Here is a 16455-nt window from a genome sequence, read left to right on the forward strand (position 1 = left end):
AATGGAGCGATAGTGGTGAATAGCTGGTACAGAGGCTATAGGAATGAAGGGTCATATTATAGTCTGAATATTAAGTACAGCAGAAAATTGTGCCCATGGATAATATCCTGGATAAATGTCCTATCCACAGGAATTTTTCATTGTTCAGAAGTGACTGTCCTTTCTGGTTTAAATCAGAAAAGCTATGCTGGTCAGAAAGCCTATTCTGGTGAAAATGTAATCTAAACCAATAAATATCTTACTGCTGATAAACTGACATTTTTCAACAAAAAACTGTTGGACAAAATTTTCTTGAATACCTCATCCTGATCTATTTCAGTTTGCAAGATGTCCAGGTGCTAAGTGAGCTACCTCCATTAAAGATGGACCATTTTCCGCTGAGCATTCAAGTGCTCTTTAGTTCTTTAGTCTTGCTGGAAAAAAAAAAAAAAAAAAAAAAAAGAGAGAGAGAGAGAGGAAGGAAGGAAGAGAAAAAAAAAATCTCTGTTGCAAAACTTGACAGCTGTCAGCTACCTTGATGGGGCAAAATGATGATATATCACTTCACTCAGTATCTTACAATTTAATTGTAATTAATTACGAAAGAAACTACAACTCTTCAACATGAGTGCAAATATTTTTATTTGCAGGCAGATGTTTTGCATGCTTTATTAAATTTTGTGTATTTCATACCATTCAGTGCTCAACTAAAAATAGCTATCATTCCGTACCTACACAGAAAGTGTTTCATGCAGTGTGAAGCACTAACATCATATTTATTTGAGGATAGAACATTATGCTACTCTTCCACTATGTAAAATACGTACATTTAACAGTGGAATTAAGGATCTATTTTAAATATAGCAGTTGCTAAGCAATGTGCTATTAGCAGAACTCCAACAGCTTGGAACATTTAACATTTTAGGACCTATGTGCTCATTTTTATATTATGACTTAGTTTGCAAAATACAGTTTGTAATCAACGGGGAAGTTTGTAATTTTCTCAGACAATAGACAAGATTGTTTCTCAGTGCTTTTCTGGATCCTCATCTTTGGAAAGAGACCCTAATAAATATTTTGTTTTGGTATCTATAAAACTCTATTACTTCCTTCTGCAAATTGTAGATGGGTGAAATTCTAGTGTGGTGGTCCCAGAACTGTAGAAGCCAAAGCAGCAGCATCTTTCTCTACCTGTGCCCACTGTTGAGCAGTTTTCCTTCATTACAGAAGCTTAGGCAGAAGTTCTCTGTCCAATTAGCTGTGGTAATATCTAGACAGAGGCAGGAAGGCATCAGCAAAGAAATGTACACAGATGTACACATCACACAGATTTTTTCATCCTATCCTAAAATATATGTGACTGATTGATTGAACAGAGCTGCCCAGACTAATTCCTTTGGCAAAACCTCCTTGCTGTTGACAAGGTTATTAGGAAAGCACTGGGAAATTTCTTTGAATTTGCAATTGCTTTTTCTGTCCTGTGAATTTCTTTACAAAAGGAAATTATCCAGACTGATGCTGTCTGACTTGTGGCTGTGAGTCAGATCAGATCTTAGGACCTGTACCACTTCAGACAGCTGTGTACTCTTCCTTACATGCCTGCTTTGTGGTACCCACCACAACCACATTACTGAATATGCAAACAGAACCATGCAGAACCCCAAAACACTACTGCACGAAAATTTAACTGTTTTGCTCTACACCAGTGTGCATCCATGGTAAACGCAAATGCTAGTGAAACCCATGACAGTGCTTGCTGTTGCCTACAGATCCCTTGGGACTACCACTCTCTGTGAACTGTAGAGGAAAAGGCTTGACAACATGGGAGGCAATGAGAGTTTTGCCATTAAACAGTTTCATCATTTGTGAAATGGGGCCAGAAGTCCCTCCAAAGTCTTAAATCTTCACGATCCCTCACAAAGATTATCTGAAAAGAGGTGTACTGAGTACTTACCATCCTCCATTTAAACATGGTCACAGGCATACAAGAAACCCTAGCTTGTCCAGATGTGTGGGGCTCTGGAAATTATTCTGGGTGAAATAGATACATAAATGTTGTTGCCCATATGTACAAAATCCTGATTCCATGGGATCCTAAGAATTGCCCCATTCAATGTCTATTTCACATAAACATATTTTAAGTTTCCTACCATTTGCTCATAAATGTACCACAACATTTCTAGAATTTAAGAAAGCTAAAAACACTTTACAAATATCTTTAAGGAGAAATGATTCCCTCAAGATGTTTAGAATGGAGGTTGCTCCTATATCAACCCTTGTCTTTGATTAACCACTTAGAAAAAAAGGAATAGATTAATTATTGAAATTAGTCTTGTAGTGCACCTGAGCACTAAGTGAAATCTGATTTCCATCGATATCTCAGGGAGAAGAGGAGCAAGGGGAGGGCTGAGGATGCTCAGCACCCCACGGGACTGGGCTTGCAATGACAAAGTCTGAGATTTGTGAAATAATAAGGACTGGATGCAGTGTTTACTCATTAGCAGTTTGAGGTGGTTTGTTAAAAAATAAAAAATAAATAAAAAAAAAATAAAAAATGAAGAATTCAGTTCTGGGCTTGGAATCACTGCAGTCCCCTTTTAGTCTATTACAGTTGCCCAGGAGTCCCTCTCAGGACATGCAGCAGTCTCTCTGACTGCTCAGCCATGTAATAACTCTGAAAACAAAGGCACAAGAATTTGCCCTGTCGTGCTGTAACATCGTTATTCACTTGATACAACTGTGGCTGTGCTGCAACACTTCACACTTTGGGTTTGCCCAAAGCTGCAGAGTGGCTCTGCTCATTATACAGGTAACTTCTCCCCAAAGTCAGCCTGTGGCAGCAGCAGTCCCCAGGCTGGCCCTTGCCAGGCCCGTGCGATGTTTGCCCTAGTTCGGTGTCACAGCTGCCTGCACACATTGCGACGTTCCAGCCTGCTGCTTCTGGGCCTGCCATTTTATTCCCATTCACCGTGCCTGTCACCTCAAGGCAGCCTTAATTATAATGTCATCAAAGGCTTAGGCAACAGCACCTGAAGATTGTGCTTTAACTGCAAAAAGTGAACATGCACAATTACAACCGAAGTAAGCAAAAAGCATGGTATTTGGCTAAAAGTAGCAGCTGGAGGCTTTTTTAGATGCATCAGTGTCTCTCATCCTCACTTTATTCCAGACAGAAAATTTGGAGATCCAGGATTTCTTGGGCCTATTTGTATTTTGGATGCCCTTTGTAGCCATCTACTTCCATTTATTTTCACTTGAAGGTCACTTTTCAATATAAATGCAATATGTCTTAAGCGGTCATATCTTGGGTCAGATATTTGGGGTGTTTCAACTTCCTGGCCCAGCTGTTGAATGGGTCTTTGAGGATATCAGTTATATGAAGGTCATTTCCCTTTTAGCACTATTCAGTCCAACCATCCAATTTTTGAGGTTACTGGTTTGCTCATGGTAAAGAGCATGCAGGGTCTCAGGCTGAAGCAGAGCATGTTGAACTTCTTGACTTCTTGGCATCTAGTCTTCTCCAAAGACTAGACCTAACACATTATTAACATTAACTTTTTTTCTTTTTTTTTCTGATAGCTTTACCCATGATTTCATGTTATTCTTTCCCCTAAGTGTTGCTGGATTTTTTGCACTTCAGGACTGTTACAACAACTTTATTGTTACCTAACCGAGGTCCTCCAAAGGACAAAATGCAGTGCCAGAGGGCTCTAATTTAGGTTGAAAATAAAAGGGGGAAAAAAAAAAGAAAAAAAAAAAAAAAAAGTTGTCTAAAAGCTACCGTTTTGAGACACTGAACATTGTATAAAACAGTCTATGCACTTTGCTATAGGTATTTTTTATTAATGGAGTGCTTCTAAATGGGGCAAAAACCTACTTAAGGCTTTAATAAATCTTGGAAATGAGTGGGTATTTCAGAAGTTAAGCTCACCTTCATTACCCTGTAACACTACCTCCTGTGAGGCTACCTGAGACTTATTGCACCATGACTGCGTTCTGGCAGCTGACTCCGAGAACCGGTGTTAACCTCTTTCGTTCTCCTGAAATGTACAGATTATTCCCATCAGAATGAATTGATGAATGAAAAGATCATAGTTAATGGGTATTACTTCAATGCAGAGGGCAAAATCCTATTATCCTGTGCAACAGACAGTGTAAATAGTATTTGTGTAAAGGAGCCCCACTGGGATAAAGAGAAATGGAGTCCTCTACTGCAAGGCCCCACATCTGCCCCTTGCCAGCCCAGTCCTCACTCAGAAAAACCTCTCCAGTTCTGCAGCTGTTTTCTGTGGCCAAAGGATAATGGACTTTGGCCCACAGAGCTTCATAAAGAGCCTATTAACAGCAATAGGAAGGCTCTCATTGACATTAGTGATCTCGGTGACGGGTCGGCAGGGAGGAAAGTTGGCTATGTGGTTCATGCTGCGGTCTTGCTGACAGCTTCTGAAGAAGTAGCAGGGTGTATTCTCTGTGCCCATGGTGCTTTGATCACATTTCACCCTACCTTTTCCAGATTATTTTAATATGTACATTAGTTGGGTTACACAGATTATAATGTGCGCACCATGTTATTTAATATATTGTTCACCAACAAATATAAGATAAAAAGTAAGTCTGTATGTAATTACCCACAACTGCTGACTGACTTATAATTAACTTTGAAAACTTGCTGGTTTAGGAGATATTATAGATTACAATTTTAAATACAAGGAGCTTCAAAATAGCTCTCACGATCAGTGCAAGTACAAGGTATTCAGTGAAGGATTAATTCCCTAAACTGCTAATCAGCTCTATCTCCTGTGTTATCAAATTGTAAATACATTATGCCATATTAAAGTATGAGCATGCAGCTAATTAAAGCAGAGCCTGAATTGAATATCAGATACTCCCCCTCAACACAACAAAAACGTTCTAAGGACATACATAACAAGTGTTAACAAAAGAAAGTGATTCTTGTTAAAGAGATGCTGTGCTCCTATAGCAGGCTTTTGTTTTCATTTTGGAGGTGCTTTTTTTTTTTTTTTTTTTTTTTTTTAAATAATAAAAAAAGAAGGAGGGAGGAAAACCACACAGTCTTTCTGAAGAAACTAGTTGGGGAAGGTATTAATTCTATTCATTCTATGGATGTAAACCCACAGGAACCAACCAAGGAATTACAACCAAGGATCTACAAATAGTATCTGGATGACATCCAGATAAAATTTGGTTCAATTATTAACATTGTAAATAGGTTTTAATGTTAAATGCTGTGATCCAAAATAAGTTTGTTTTTGTTTTTGTTTTTGCTTTTTTTAAGCAAGAGAGCAAACCCATTCACATTGTTAAAGGAATGCAGTAGAAATTTAAATGAATGACCAATGAATCCTATCCAAGCAAAGTTCAGAACCATAATTGAGCATAATTTACGAAACTGCTTTTTTAGTTGCTTTTTTGTGTTTCAAACTCAAATAAAACAATGCCATAATAAAGGAGGCAGAAAACAAGCACACATACTCACATCAATATTATTCATGAAGGAAACAAACATAAAATGGAGGAGAGAATACTGAGCAAAGACTATTTCAACCAAAATTAGTTTCTTTTTTTTTTTTTTTTGGTGTAACCTCAACGTTTTTTGTGCCACTTAAAAATTTTCAAACCCAAAAAATCTCCAAACATATGATGTTATTAATGTGATTCAGAAACAAAAGATACGCATTTTGTCAAATCTAAACAGTATAATGGAAAGGGGGTGGGGGGCTCTTTTATTTTTTTCTCATTTTTTTCTCATTATTTCTTCTCATTTCTTCTCTTTGCTTAAACATCTCTACTTACAAAAGAAAAAATCTCAGCAGGAAATCGAAGAACTTTACCAATAAAATCAATAAACATTTGCAGACTGTTGGTAGTGATACTGTTGAGATAAGGTAGAATTACAGCCCTGTTTGATCAATCTTTATTAAAGGGCTCATATTTTTTTAATAGACGTGGATCAGAAAAGGATTTTTTTCCCTTCTGGCACTGGATTCTCTAGGTTTCATGTATACAGAAACTATATCTGACTTGTTTCATTTAAATGTGTAACAGTTACTGAAATTCAAAAGCACCCTGGTTTGAACTAAAAAAAGGTCTTTTCTTACCTCCCCCCAGGTTAATTTGCTGGCTTTCGGAGTGATTATTTATAAAGTATTTCGACACACTGCAATGTTAAAGCCAGAAGTTAGTTGTTATGAAAATATAAGGTAAGTTTGCCATTTAATACAAATTCTACCTTCTGTAAGTTTAAATATAGATGGAGACAAAAGCAAGGATTCAAAAATTACAATTTAATTTTCTGGAAGACTTGTGGGGAAAAAAAAAAAAAAAAGACACCTTTTTTTTTCTTTCTGTTATTCCCTCATAGATTTAAAGGTAGATTTTACAATCTTTATTCCTTCTGAGCAGTGCTTCATGCTGTAACACTGGGCTTGTGGGAGATGTTCGAGGAACACAATAAGTGGCCTGTGTCAACTGAAGGGTAAAGGCTGATGGAAAGGTTAAAGTAATAATTTCCTTTTTTTTTTTTTATTTTTTTTCTTAAATACTTCCTACAGCCTCTGTGAAAGTCAAAACAGATTTCAAAATTTATCCTTGACTTGGGACCAAAATATTTGCCTTGAAGTAAGAAGGCATGTAAAAATCCAGTGACAACAGAATCAGGGCGTTCATATTTTTTGTAAAAAAAAAAAAAAAAAAAAAAATCTACAATAGGACATTGTGCTTCTACGGTGTTGGGGTGTGTGTGGGTGTTTCTCTCCAGGATTTTTACTTTGCATGCTGCTATGATTTTTCCATCAACTCACTCTCTTTAAAACTGATTTATAGGGACCTTGAAAACCGTTTGTGCAGGAAAAGCTGAAGTGTACTACAGGGAACATTGAAAACAACTTACTGTTTGTGTTGCTTAGGAACGCTTCTGCAGTCTCAATGCATTGCACTAGATTTATAGTTAGGATTTAGCAATTGTTTGATTGATTACTTTCTCTTATTCCTCACCCTTTGTAGCTTCATGTTGTGAGCTGGTTTTAATGAAGTTGAAAATTATTCATATTCAGAGGAACGGGGCTAAAAATGGCTGTTGTTCAAAGGAAGTCCTGCAATGACTGGGCTGAGAAAGAATAAGAAAGTAATCAGTGGTTTCATTTCCAAGACAACATGCTGCAATTTGCTCAAGTCTGTGAGCTGGGCTCTACAGCATGTTGGAAAAAACAAACAAACAAACAAACAAACAAAAAAACATAGCCAATCAGCTCCTATAATTTTAAAGTATCAATACACTGACCCAGGAAATATTTGAGAGTATTTGTGTTCTAAAAACAAAAAATATATTTTTAAAAAGAGAAAGATGGAAAGAAAGTCTAGTTTTACAACTTTCACTGTTTTCTACAGTGAACCTGAGAGGCAGCCTGGGAACCCTTTGATGTCACGCAATTGTACTGACCTAAGAGCATACTGTACATTTTTCTGGGTTATTTTTTGAGGACAATGAGAGGGGGGAGGAGAAGTGGGGTAATGCTTCATAACAGACATATGTTTTTCCTTGGGGAATTACACTAACAGTAGATTTAAATAAAATCATATGGTGCTGTAGTACACCAGAGAAAACATATTGGAAGATTAAAGAAGCCAGTGTGTTAAGGCCCTCCAGTTTTACTCTTTTACTCTTCTGCAGTGATTGTGTGAGCTTATTCATGGCACAGTTCTACAGCACACCCTAAAGAGCAGCCCATGCATTTGCACTTAGGCCGTGGCAGCTGAAACCAATTGTCTAGGCATTATTCCCCTTTTCAAGCAGGGAAGTGGGGGAAACAGCATGTGCCTGCATGTTGTCTGCAATGTTTCCCCAGGTCCTGTGCCCGAGGTGCTCTTGCTCTCCTGTTCCTTCTTGGGGCTACCTGGATCTTCGGCGTCCTTCATGTCGTACAGGGATCTGTGGTGACTGCGTATCTGTTTACAATCTTCAATGCGTTTCAGGGGATGTTCATCTTCATATTTCTTTGTGTGTTGTCTAGAAAAGTAAGTGTCCCCTTCCTTGGGGGAAGTCACATATAACCATGCAGGCACATGTTCAGCCTTGAAGCCAAGTTGTGGTGCAAACACTTTATCAGAGCAAGGCAGGAATTCCTTGTGCCCTTGATGAGGGTGGGAAAGGAAGAGGGGAAATATACTGCTGTTGCCTTTGGTAGAGGCAGAACCACTGTCCAATTCTTGCCTTCGCACAAATTTTCTCCCTTTTTTTTTAAATATGAAACATGGAAAAATGCTTTTTAAAAATGTAGAACTCATCATTAACCAGATGAAGTAATATAATGGGTTCAGCAAAGCTCAATTCCAGTCTTTGCAGCTAGTAGCAGGATTCATATTACCCAAGCAATTTTGAGATTATCCTTTTTCAGTGTCCTGCCCTAAAGTAAAACAAAAAATAAAAATAAAACAGCTCCACCTTGAAACATCTAGCAAAGGGATCAGTGCACAATTAGTTAAAACACATATAGATGTATTAATATATCTGTTTCATGTTCCAATTCTTTATTTTCATTTCAGATTCAGGAAGAGTATTATAGGTTATTCAAAAATGTCCCTTGCTGTTTTGGCTGCTTAAGGTAAACAGAAGAAAAACCTGCATGAGCATCATGGTGTTAAAAGGGAGCAACCTAGATGACGTCATTGAGGATATTACAGGAAAACATGGTATTGTGAAAGTACGAAATGACCCAGTGAACACTTAACTAAATTACTGACTGGTTTTGTACATACCTGTGCATTCATGCAAAGCATTTATTTTGTGCTGTATACAAAGAGTATACAAAACAAACTGGATTATTGCAGAACATGTATTAATGAAGACCAGGGAAAGAAGCAAGTTTCTAAAGGAGCTCAGGACTTTTCATGACTTATATTTTCTTTCTGATATTAAAAAATATCTGAGGTTCTTGAACAAGAGATACCAGAAAGCAACTGGCACAGCAGATTTTTTGAATCACTTGCTAGTAGAAACTTGCTCACTGTCTTTTCATAGTAATTAGTTTCTTACATTAAGTTCTGTATGGCCATATGCAGGGAATGAGTTCCATTCAAGAGTCAATAGATAAAGATCTGCTGCAGTCCAGACTTTTGAAAACGTTTCCTTTAATTTAAAGTAGAATAAAAAAAAAAAAAAAAAAAAAAAACATTTTTTAAAATACTATTCTTTTATCACTCTGAAATATATATTTGTATATTAATCTTTTTTATTATTATTTTTGTAACTGTTAAAGAACTGTTTAGATCTAAAGAACTGGGATCAGATCTGATAGAAGAATGGTGGAACAGCCATTCTGTAAGTGAAAGATTATTTTGTGAATACTTTGAAAAATACCCGTTTCTTGTTTTAATTTAATTTAATTGCCAAAAAGACTGAGATCTGCTAAACTGGCACTATGATTTGGGAGGCTGTGGGAAAGAGACGTTTTCACAAGTTTGACATGATAGAGATAGTTGGAATCCAGACCTTGTAGGATCAAATGAAAAGTAAAGAGGTAGAAATCAACCATGGAGAAGAATACAGATTTAAATTTGTATGTCCATATTGTGCAAAATTTGTACAGCAGTTTTCTCTATTTGTAGCATCTCTGTTTCAAGCAGTTGTCTTCCTCCAAGGCTCCTGAGTTTGGAACGCTTATCCTGTGTTTAACTTTAGGAGCATACACAAACCTGCTGATATCAAAGAGAGAACTTCTTGTTGTGATGCAAGTTTTGCTGCATCAGGACATGAACGTGTTACATCAGCAGTTCTGATTTTGCCATTGTGTTCATTTTTAAAAGTATGCTTTAATTTCATCATTTTAGCACATAACTTATGTGAAGTGCTGAGCAATCCTTAGCCCATGTGGCCTTCTCAGGAAGTGTCTAGGATCTCAAATGGAGCCCAGTATATTTACCAGTCAAACACTGTAAATATGTAGTTGTTAATAAATCCCACTGTTGTTTTGTCTGTTAAAATAAAGGATTATTCTGAATTTTATTTATATTAAATGGAACCCTATTTTAGTAATGGTCATTTTGTTTGGATTTTACCTGTATACACAAGGTTTTCATATTATGTACTGCAATGACATACTTCATTAAGTATATTCCATGTCTCTGTCAAAATTTTGGAAACCACAAGTTTGTTTTGTTTGGTTTTTTTCTGAAAAAAAAAAAAACATATTTTGGTTGGTCCTTTGAATGTAAAATATGTGAATAAACTGAAGTGCTTAACTTTCACATCTCAACATACTTCCTTTGATTTAAATAAATACAATGGAAAAGTTCTCATGGTTATCTATTATTCATCCTGAATTATTTGTTATATTTCCTTTGATGTTCTATATGTTCTTCCAGGTTTGCAAAAATGTAGTTATATGTTACTTAAAGGAGTATTTTTAGATTGATATCTACCAATGCATCATTTTTAATCTCCTGCAGAAAAGTAACCTATAGTAAAGCTGTCTGGACAAAGAATCATCCCTATATAATGAGTTCAGCGTGCTCAGTGAGATTGAAAAAGTTCTTTGGAAAGAAAATACATCATGAAGTGTTTAGGTGACAATAGTTTTTTAATAAAAGAACATCTTTTATAGGAAGACTTTGCTCTCCAGTCTATGGGTCAGATCTTCATTGAAACTGTTTTCTTTAAATGCAAAGATTAGTTTTCATGTTTTAATACAGTACATAAGGAGCAAATAAACCTTTCTTAGATTCATCACCTTAGAGTCTGAAGGATAGTGTAACTGTCCTTCCTAATGCACAGAGAAATACTGGTGATAAATAAAAAGGTTTATTTGTCACAGTCCTTAGTAACACAAGCCCCTAGCAGAAAGGAGACATGATGGACATAAACTAAAGGGAAAAAAAAAAAAAAAAAAAAAAAAAAAGAGGTTCGGAGATTTTAGGACTGGAGGACTGGATAAAACATCATGCTTTGAGCTAGAAAGTGGATGAGATGACCTTCTGAGGTCCCTTCCATCCTGAATTATTCTATGAGTCTAGGATATGAAATATCGAATTGGTAAAATAACAGCTGGGCATTAGTAATGAGCAAGTTAAGGAAACATGCTCAAGTGCCATGCATCAGCTGATGGAAAAACAGTTTATTTTTCTGTGACCTATTTGTCATATTGACTGTTAAGTAGTTGTCTGGTTTGAAAAATAAAAACTGCTCAGCATCTTTTCAGATTGTATACTTTTGAGAGGTATATGACACCTCCAGGTGGCGACAGCAAGAAAAAATATACCAGTGATTGACAAGACAGATAAAAGTAAAATGTTAAGGTTTCACTGTGAAAGCAAGTGCTTGCTGAAGAGAGAAATTGTTTCCATTAAACCAATCAAAGAGAAATTTGTGCTCAGTGTTGCATTTCAAGGTGTGCTTCAGAATATAATAAATAATGTCTGGATTAAAAATGACTACTTTATTCTGAAATAATTATTTCCTCAAAGAATTAGAAGTGTATTTCAAAGAAATTCACAGAATCACAGAATCACAGAATTTCTAGGTTGGAAGAGACCTCAAGATCATCGAGTCCAACCTCTAACCTAACCCTAACAGTCCCCACTAAACCATATCCCTAAGCTCTACATCTAAACGTCTTAATTGCAACATTTAAGAGTTAATTGTCATTACAGACTGGGAGCACTCTTTACCGGCTGGGATGAAATACATAGGTATCAACACCAATACTGTCCAAATTGGTTTCAGACTTTTGTTTCACAGTACTTCAGCTCAGAAAATGGTGGTGCCTTGAAGCCGGGAATTTGCAAGCTTATGCATCTTTCTGAGTAGCCTTAAAAAGCCATGTTGCACATGGTGACATTAGGCAAAATGAGCAAATATTCACAGGGCTGGTTCCACCAGTTGCTGCACCTCCACACTTTTCATTTTTCTCACCAATAATGCCACTTTTACATCTTTGTCATGATAGTCCCATACAGCCTCGTTCAGAACCATACTCTTGGCAGATGCCTGTTAGTCATGGAAGTCCTGCCTTGTTCTTTGAGAACTTCACATATAAGATAAAAAAGCCAAAACTTAACTCATGATGAAAGGTAAAGCTTTGTTTCCATTAGTAAAAGAGCTAGCAGGAGGAGGAGGAGGAAGGACTCCTTGCCAACATATGTCTCCAGCCTGTATTACTCTTTTCCCTCTGTTCTCTTATATTCAGGACACGCAACATATAAGAGAATATATAGAATGCTGTGAGATTACAGAAGTGAAGATGTTACCTCACCAAAGTCATCCCCCAAAGCTATTTTTATATTAAATTAAGCCTTTAAGATGGATGCAGACTTGAAAACAGCTGGTCATCAATGCAGTGATACTCCATTTAACCACAACCAAAATGTCAAGTACAAACGTGCTAAAGCATTTTCACAGGTTGCCTGGCTCACTGCCAGCTCAGCTCTCATGGCCATTGCTGTGGGCAGCCTGTCCACATAGACTGCAGCAGAGCAAAAGACCGTGCTGCCTTTTTCAGACTCTCAATCTCCATGACAACCCTCTGAACAAAACCATACAGAGAACCAAGAGCCCTTGCACTATCCATACTTTGCCAGGAGTCAGATACGTGGCTACAAGTGGTACCCGAGGTCCTGGAACTGCTGCTTCAGAACAAGCCACAAGATGTGAGTGACTAACTAACTAAAGGCACCATAATTCTGTCAACTTTACTCTTACACAGCAAAATTAACAGCAGCAATTTTACTGGCTGAAAGAAAAAAAAAAAAAAAAAAAAAAAAGGAAAATAAAGTATCAATCAAAAATACTGCTGAGAATATACTAATATTTTGCAATCTAAAACCAAATGAAAAGCTAGAAAAATGCACAGAAATTATCATGAAACATAAATGTGATTTCTGAATAATTCTATTTATGATAATAAGACCTTAATTTTTTGTGGAGGCTTTATTTTTACATCTCCACAATGTAGGGTTGCACTTTTCCCAGCATTCCTTCTCCAGAGCTATCCCTTTAAACCTGGCAGAAGCTTTGCTTTTATAGAAGTTGGTTTTACAGTTCTCTGTTTTTTTTCATCTTGCTGGTAAGTACTCAAATTTTATTGTGTTTATTCTTTTGGATTTCCAGGGAAACAGCATATTTTCATCAGGTTTCATAACATAAGAGAGTTCTTATGTTTTCTGAAGCATCACTGGATGTTCTAATTAAAACTAGGTCCAAGATTAGCCATTAGTCTTCATTGCAGTGCAATAGGCAGTTGCCTCCAACGTAAGCCTTTGTATTTATCATAACTATTTATATAAATGCTGCAGTCAGCTCTGAATCCATGTAAACCTAACACTATTTAAATTAATTTCAGAACACTTTTGTGAGACACTGCTGAATAATTTAGTCAAATCCAAGTTGATTATAACCAGTTCTTCTTTACAATAACAAAGTTAGAAATCTCATACAAAAGGGTTTTTGTTGTTGTTTTCAGGAGGCAATTCAGTTTATCTTGTAAAAGATTGTGGGAAATATTTTATGCTGATACCTATAAAGCAGTTATATTTTAACCAGGGTAGGGATGTATTCCTTCCGAGTTTGACCCCCCCTATTATTGGGACTAATGGATTGAGTTAAAGGTAGCAAACTTAAATCCCTCTCCTCTCTCTTTAACTGTTTCTGCACTAAGCAGGCTTCTGGTACCACCTTGGCTTCTGTTGGGTTTCAGAAATAATTGTTGATGATACAGTAAATTTGTTTTCCCTCCCTTGTGTTTAAATCCCAGCCTTACAAACACTCATGCATTTTCTCAGTTTTATGCACGACTAAATCTCTAGCGTTAATGAGACTGCTCATGTGCATAAAGTTAAGCATATGTGCAAGTGTTGCATGATCAGGGTCTTAGGATGCCAATTTGCAGTAATAACAAATTTGCATAAACTCATGATCCCAGGCACTGGGCTCCCTGCTCATTATCAATAGTGATATTCGTTTATCTGTTTCTCATTCACAGATGTTATGAGCTTTTTTTGTGTTTTTTTTTTTTTTTTTGTGTGTGTGTGTGTGTTTGTTTTTTTTTTAAGATGGTTAAACCAACTTAAAGTTAGTTTTACTGCTACTGAGCCGTTACTTATTTCATTCTTATTTTTCTTAATACATGTGGGAGGAGCTCTCCGTCATCACATTTATAAGCTCTTCCTGTGGGCTTGTAAATGCCCACCTTCCCCATGTTGTTATCAGCTCACTTATGCTAGTGATGAAATACCAGGTCATACTTCTTAAGCTGAAAATATGTTCTTTGTTGTATATGAGTGCTGCAGAAATACCATGTGCAAATACCCAGCTAGGACTCATCAGACTCCTGTGCACAAGTCATGGCTTCTGTCATTGAGGGGCTAGGCCCTAAATGAAATTAGTAGCAGCTGTAACCTATTGTGCCAGCTAAGGAAGGCAGCTTGTATAGCTTTTAAGCAAGTGTCTTACATGGAATCAGAGAAAAGCAAAGTATATCCTTAGTGAAATTACAGTGCATGTCCTACTGGATAGATAACCTTCCTTCTTATGTTCAGTTCTGGTTCGTCTTTGTTATGATCAGCACTCAATTCTTATACTGTAACTCCAAAACATCTCAGTGTGCAACTCCTTTTTCTCAGAAGTAGTGGTGCCTACAGACTCTCTCTAAATGGCTGGGTCAGGTACCACAGAGAATCTACATACTTGTCCACAGCCCCTCAACTCCGCAGGGAATCCAGGATGCACAATTCATGTGCAGTTGGTTTCCAGCCCCCAGCTGAACCTGAGCAGACTGGAGTACAACATTTGACTTTGCAGTGAGGAAGTAATCTCAGTGATGCTTAATAGAAAATAAACATTCCTTTGTTTTGTCACCTAACTCAAGTATGTAAATTTTCCAAGGTGTGGGGAAGAGTAATTCTGGAACAAAATAACTACCAGAGAGTAATCATCTAGAGGACTATACAATTCCCTGTGTGAACAACCAAACTTGATAAAAGGCAAATAGTAAGGGGGAAGAGAAGGCAGTGTCAATTTAAAGGAAGGAGAAAAATATGTGGATTATTGAGAAAATAAGAGAAGTATCACATGGTAACAGTTTGCAAGGATGTCTCCCCTGAAGCTAAACAAAATTCAAAAGTCATCAACTGAATCTTAGAGAAAACCTCAATGATATTCTATATACTACTTTTCTAATTAATGATTTGTATGCAACACTTCCAGGCTACAAATGTTACAGGCTAGTGAATCAGATGGCATTATCGTGCAGAAACTGCAGGAAAAAGTTCACAATAAGAGAGGAAGAGGAAGAGATCCAGTGGTTCTGCTCAGCTTCCATGAAACCAAGAAAGCCTATGGGATTTACTTATCCTATCACACGGCCTGAATGTGATATTCTTGTGATATCCTTCTCTTTTACAACTATTACTTTCTTCATACAGAAGTTGTGTGTGTGGAATACATATTCTGCAAGCCATAAATTAATAGCTTCCATCTGGATCTGACAACTTAAAGGTGCATCCATCTCAGCACACGCAGAGAATGTATCTATGTGCACTGAGAAGGATGATCAGAAATATACTTTGTGGTAATTCATAAATTCATAGTCTACAATAATAACATAAAACTTTTTTTAAGCCATCCTTTCAAGTGGTCAGTGTCATCCTAACTACTCAAATGACCAAAGAGTTATATCTCTCAGCTATGTACTGCCTACTTCAAGCCCATTCAGAAATGATTACAAGCTGCATGGTTATTTTAGGCCTCCTTTCTCAGATCAAAGTTCAAGCAATACTAATGGAGGACGTAACAAGTGACAGTTGTACTGCATCTCATTCTGCACACAGGAGGTGCTGGTGAAGGGCTTCATTTCAATCACAGAATTTCTAGGTTGGAAGAGACCTCAAGATCATCGAGTCCAACCTCTAACCTAACACGAACAGTCCCCACTAAACCATATCCCTAAGCTCTACATCTAAACGTCTTTTGAAGACTTCCAGGGATGGTGACTCCACCACTTCCCTGGGCAGCCTGTTCCAGTGCCTAACAACCCTTTCAGTAAAGAAGTTCTTCCTAACATCTAACCTAAAACTCCCCTGGCGCAACTTTAGCCCGTTCCCCCTCGTTCTGTCACCAGGCACGTGGGAGAACAGGCCAACCCCCACCTCTCTACAGCCTCCTTTAAGGTATCTGTAGAGAGCGATAAGGTCACCCCTGAGCCTCCTCTTCTCCAGGCTGAACAAGCCCAGCTCCTTCAGCCGCTCCTTGTAGGACTTGTTCTCCAGGCCCCTCACCAGCTTCGTCGCCCTTCTTTGGACCCGCTCAAGCACCTCGATGTCCTTCTTGTAGCGAGGAGCCCAAAACTGAACACAGTACTCAAGGTGCGGCCTCACCAGAGCCGAGTATAGGGGGACAATCACCTCCCTAGCCCTGCTGGTCACGCTGTTTAAGATACAAGCCAATTTAATGACAGTGAAGCAATAGTA

At 37.5% G+C, this 16455-nt stretch overlaps 1 protein-coding gene across 6 annotated transcripts in view; it reads left to right on the top strand.

The window, feature by feature from the left end:
• The window catches only part of ADGRL4 (adhesion G protein-coupled receptor L4), a 165221-nt gene extending 156054 nt beyond the window's left edge, over positions 1-9167 (top strand). For all 6 annotated transcript variants that reach the window (XM_072041521.1, XM_072041522.1, XM_038183026.2 and 3 more), the window contains 3 exons: positions 6109-6200; positions 7845-8013; positions 8542-9167. In XM_072041521.1, the coding sequence (XP_071897622.1) occupies positions 6109-6200; positions 7845-8013; positions 8542-8604 (324 nt within the window). In that variant the 3' untranslated portion in view covers positions 8605-9167. The remainder of the gene's footprint in view (positions 1-6108; positions 6201-7844; positions 8014-8541) is intronic.
• The last annotated feature ends 7288 nt before the right edge of the window (positions 9168-16455 follow it).

This window comes from Anas platyrhynchos, chromosome 8 (assembly GCF_047663525.1).
Source record: "Anas platyrhynchos isolate ZD024472 breed Pekin duck chromosome 8, IASCAAS_PekinDuck_T2T, whole genome shotgun sequence".
NCBI lineage: Eukaryota > Metazoa > Chordata > Aves > Anseriformes > Anatidae > Anas > Anas platyrhynchos.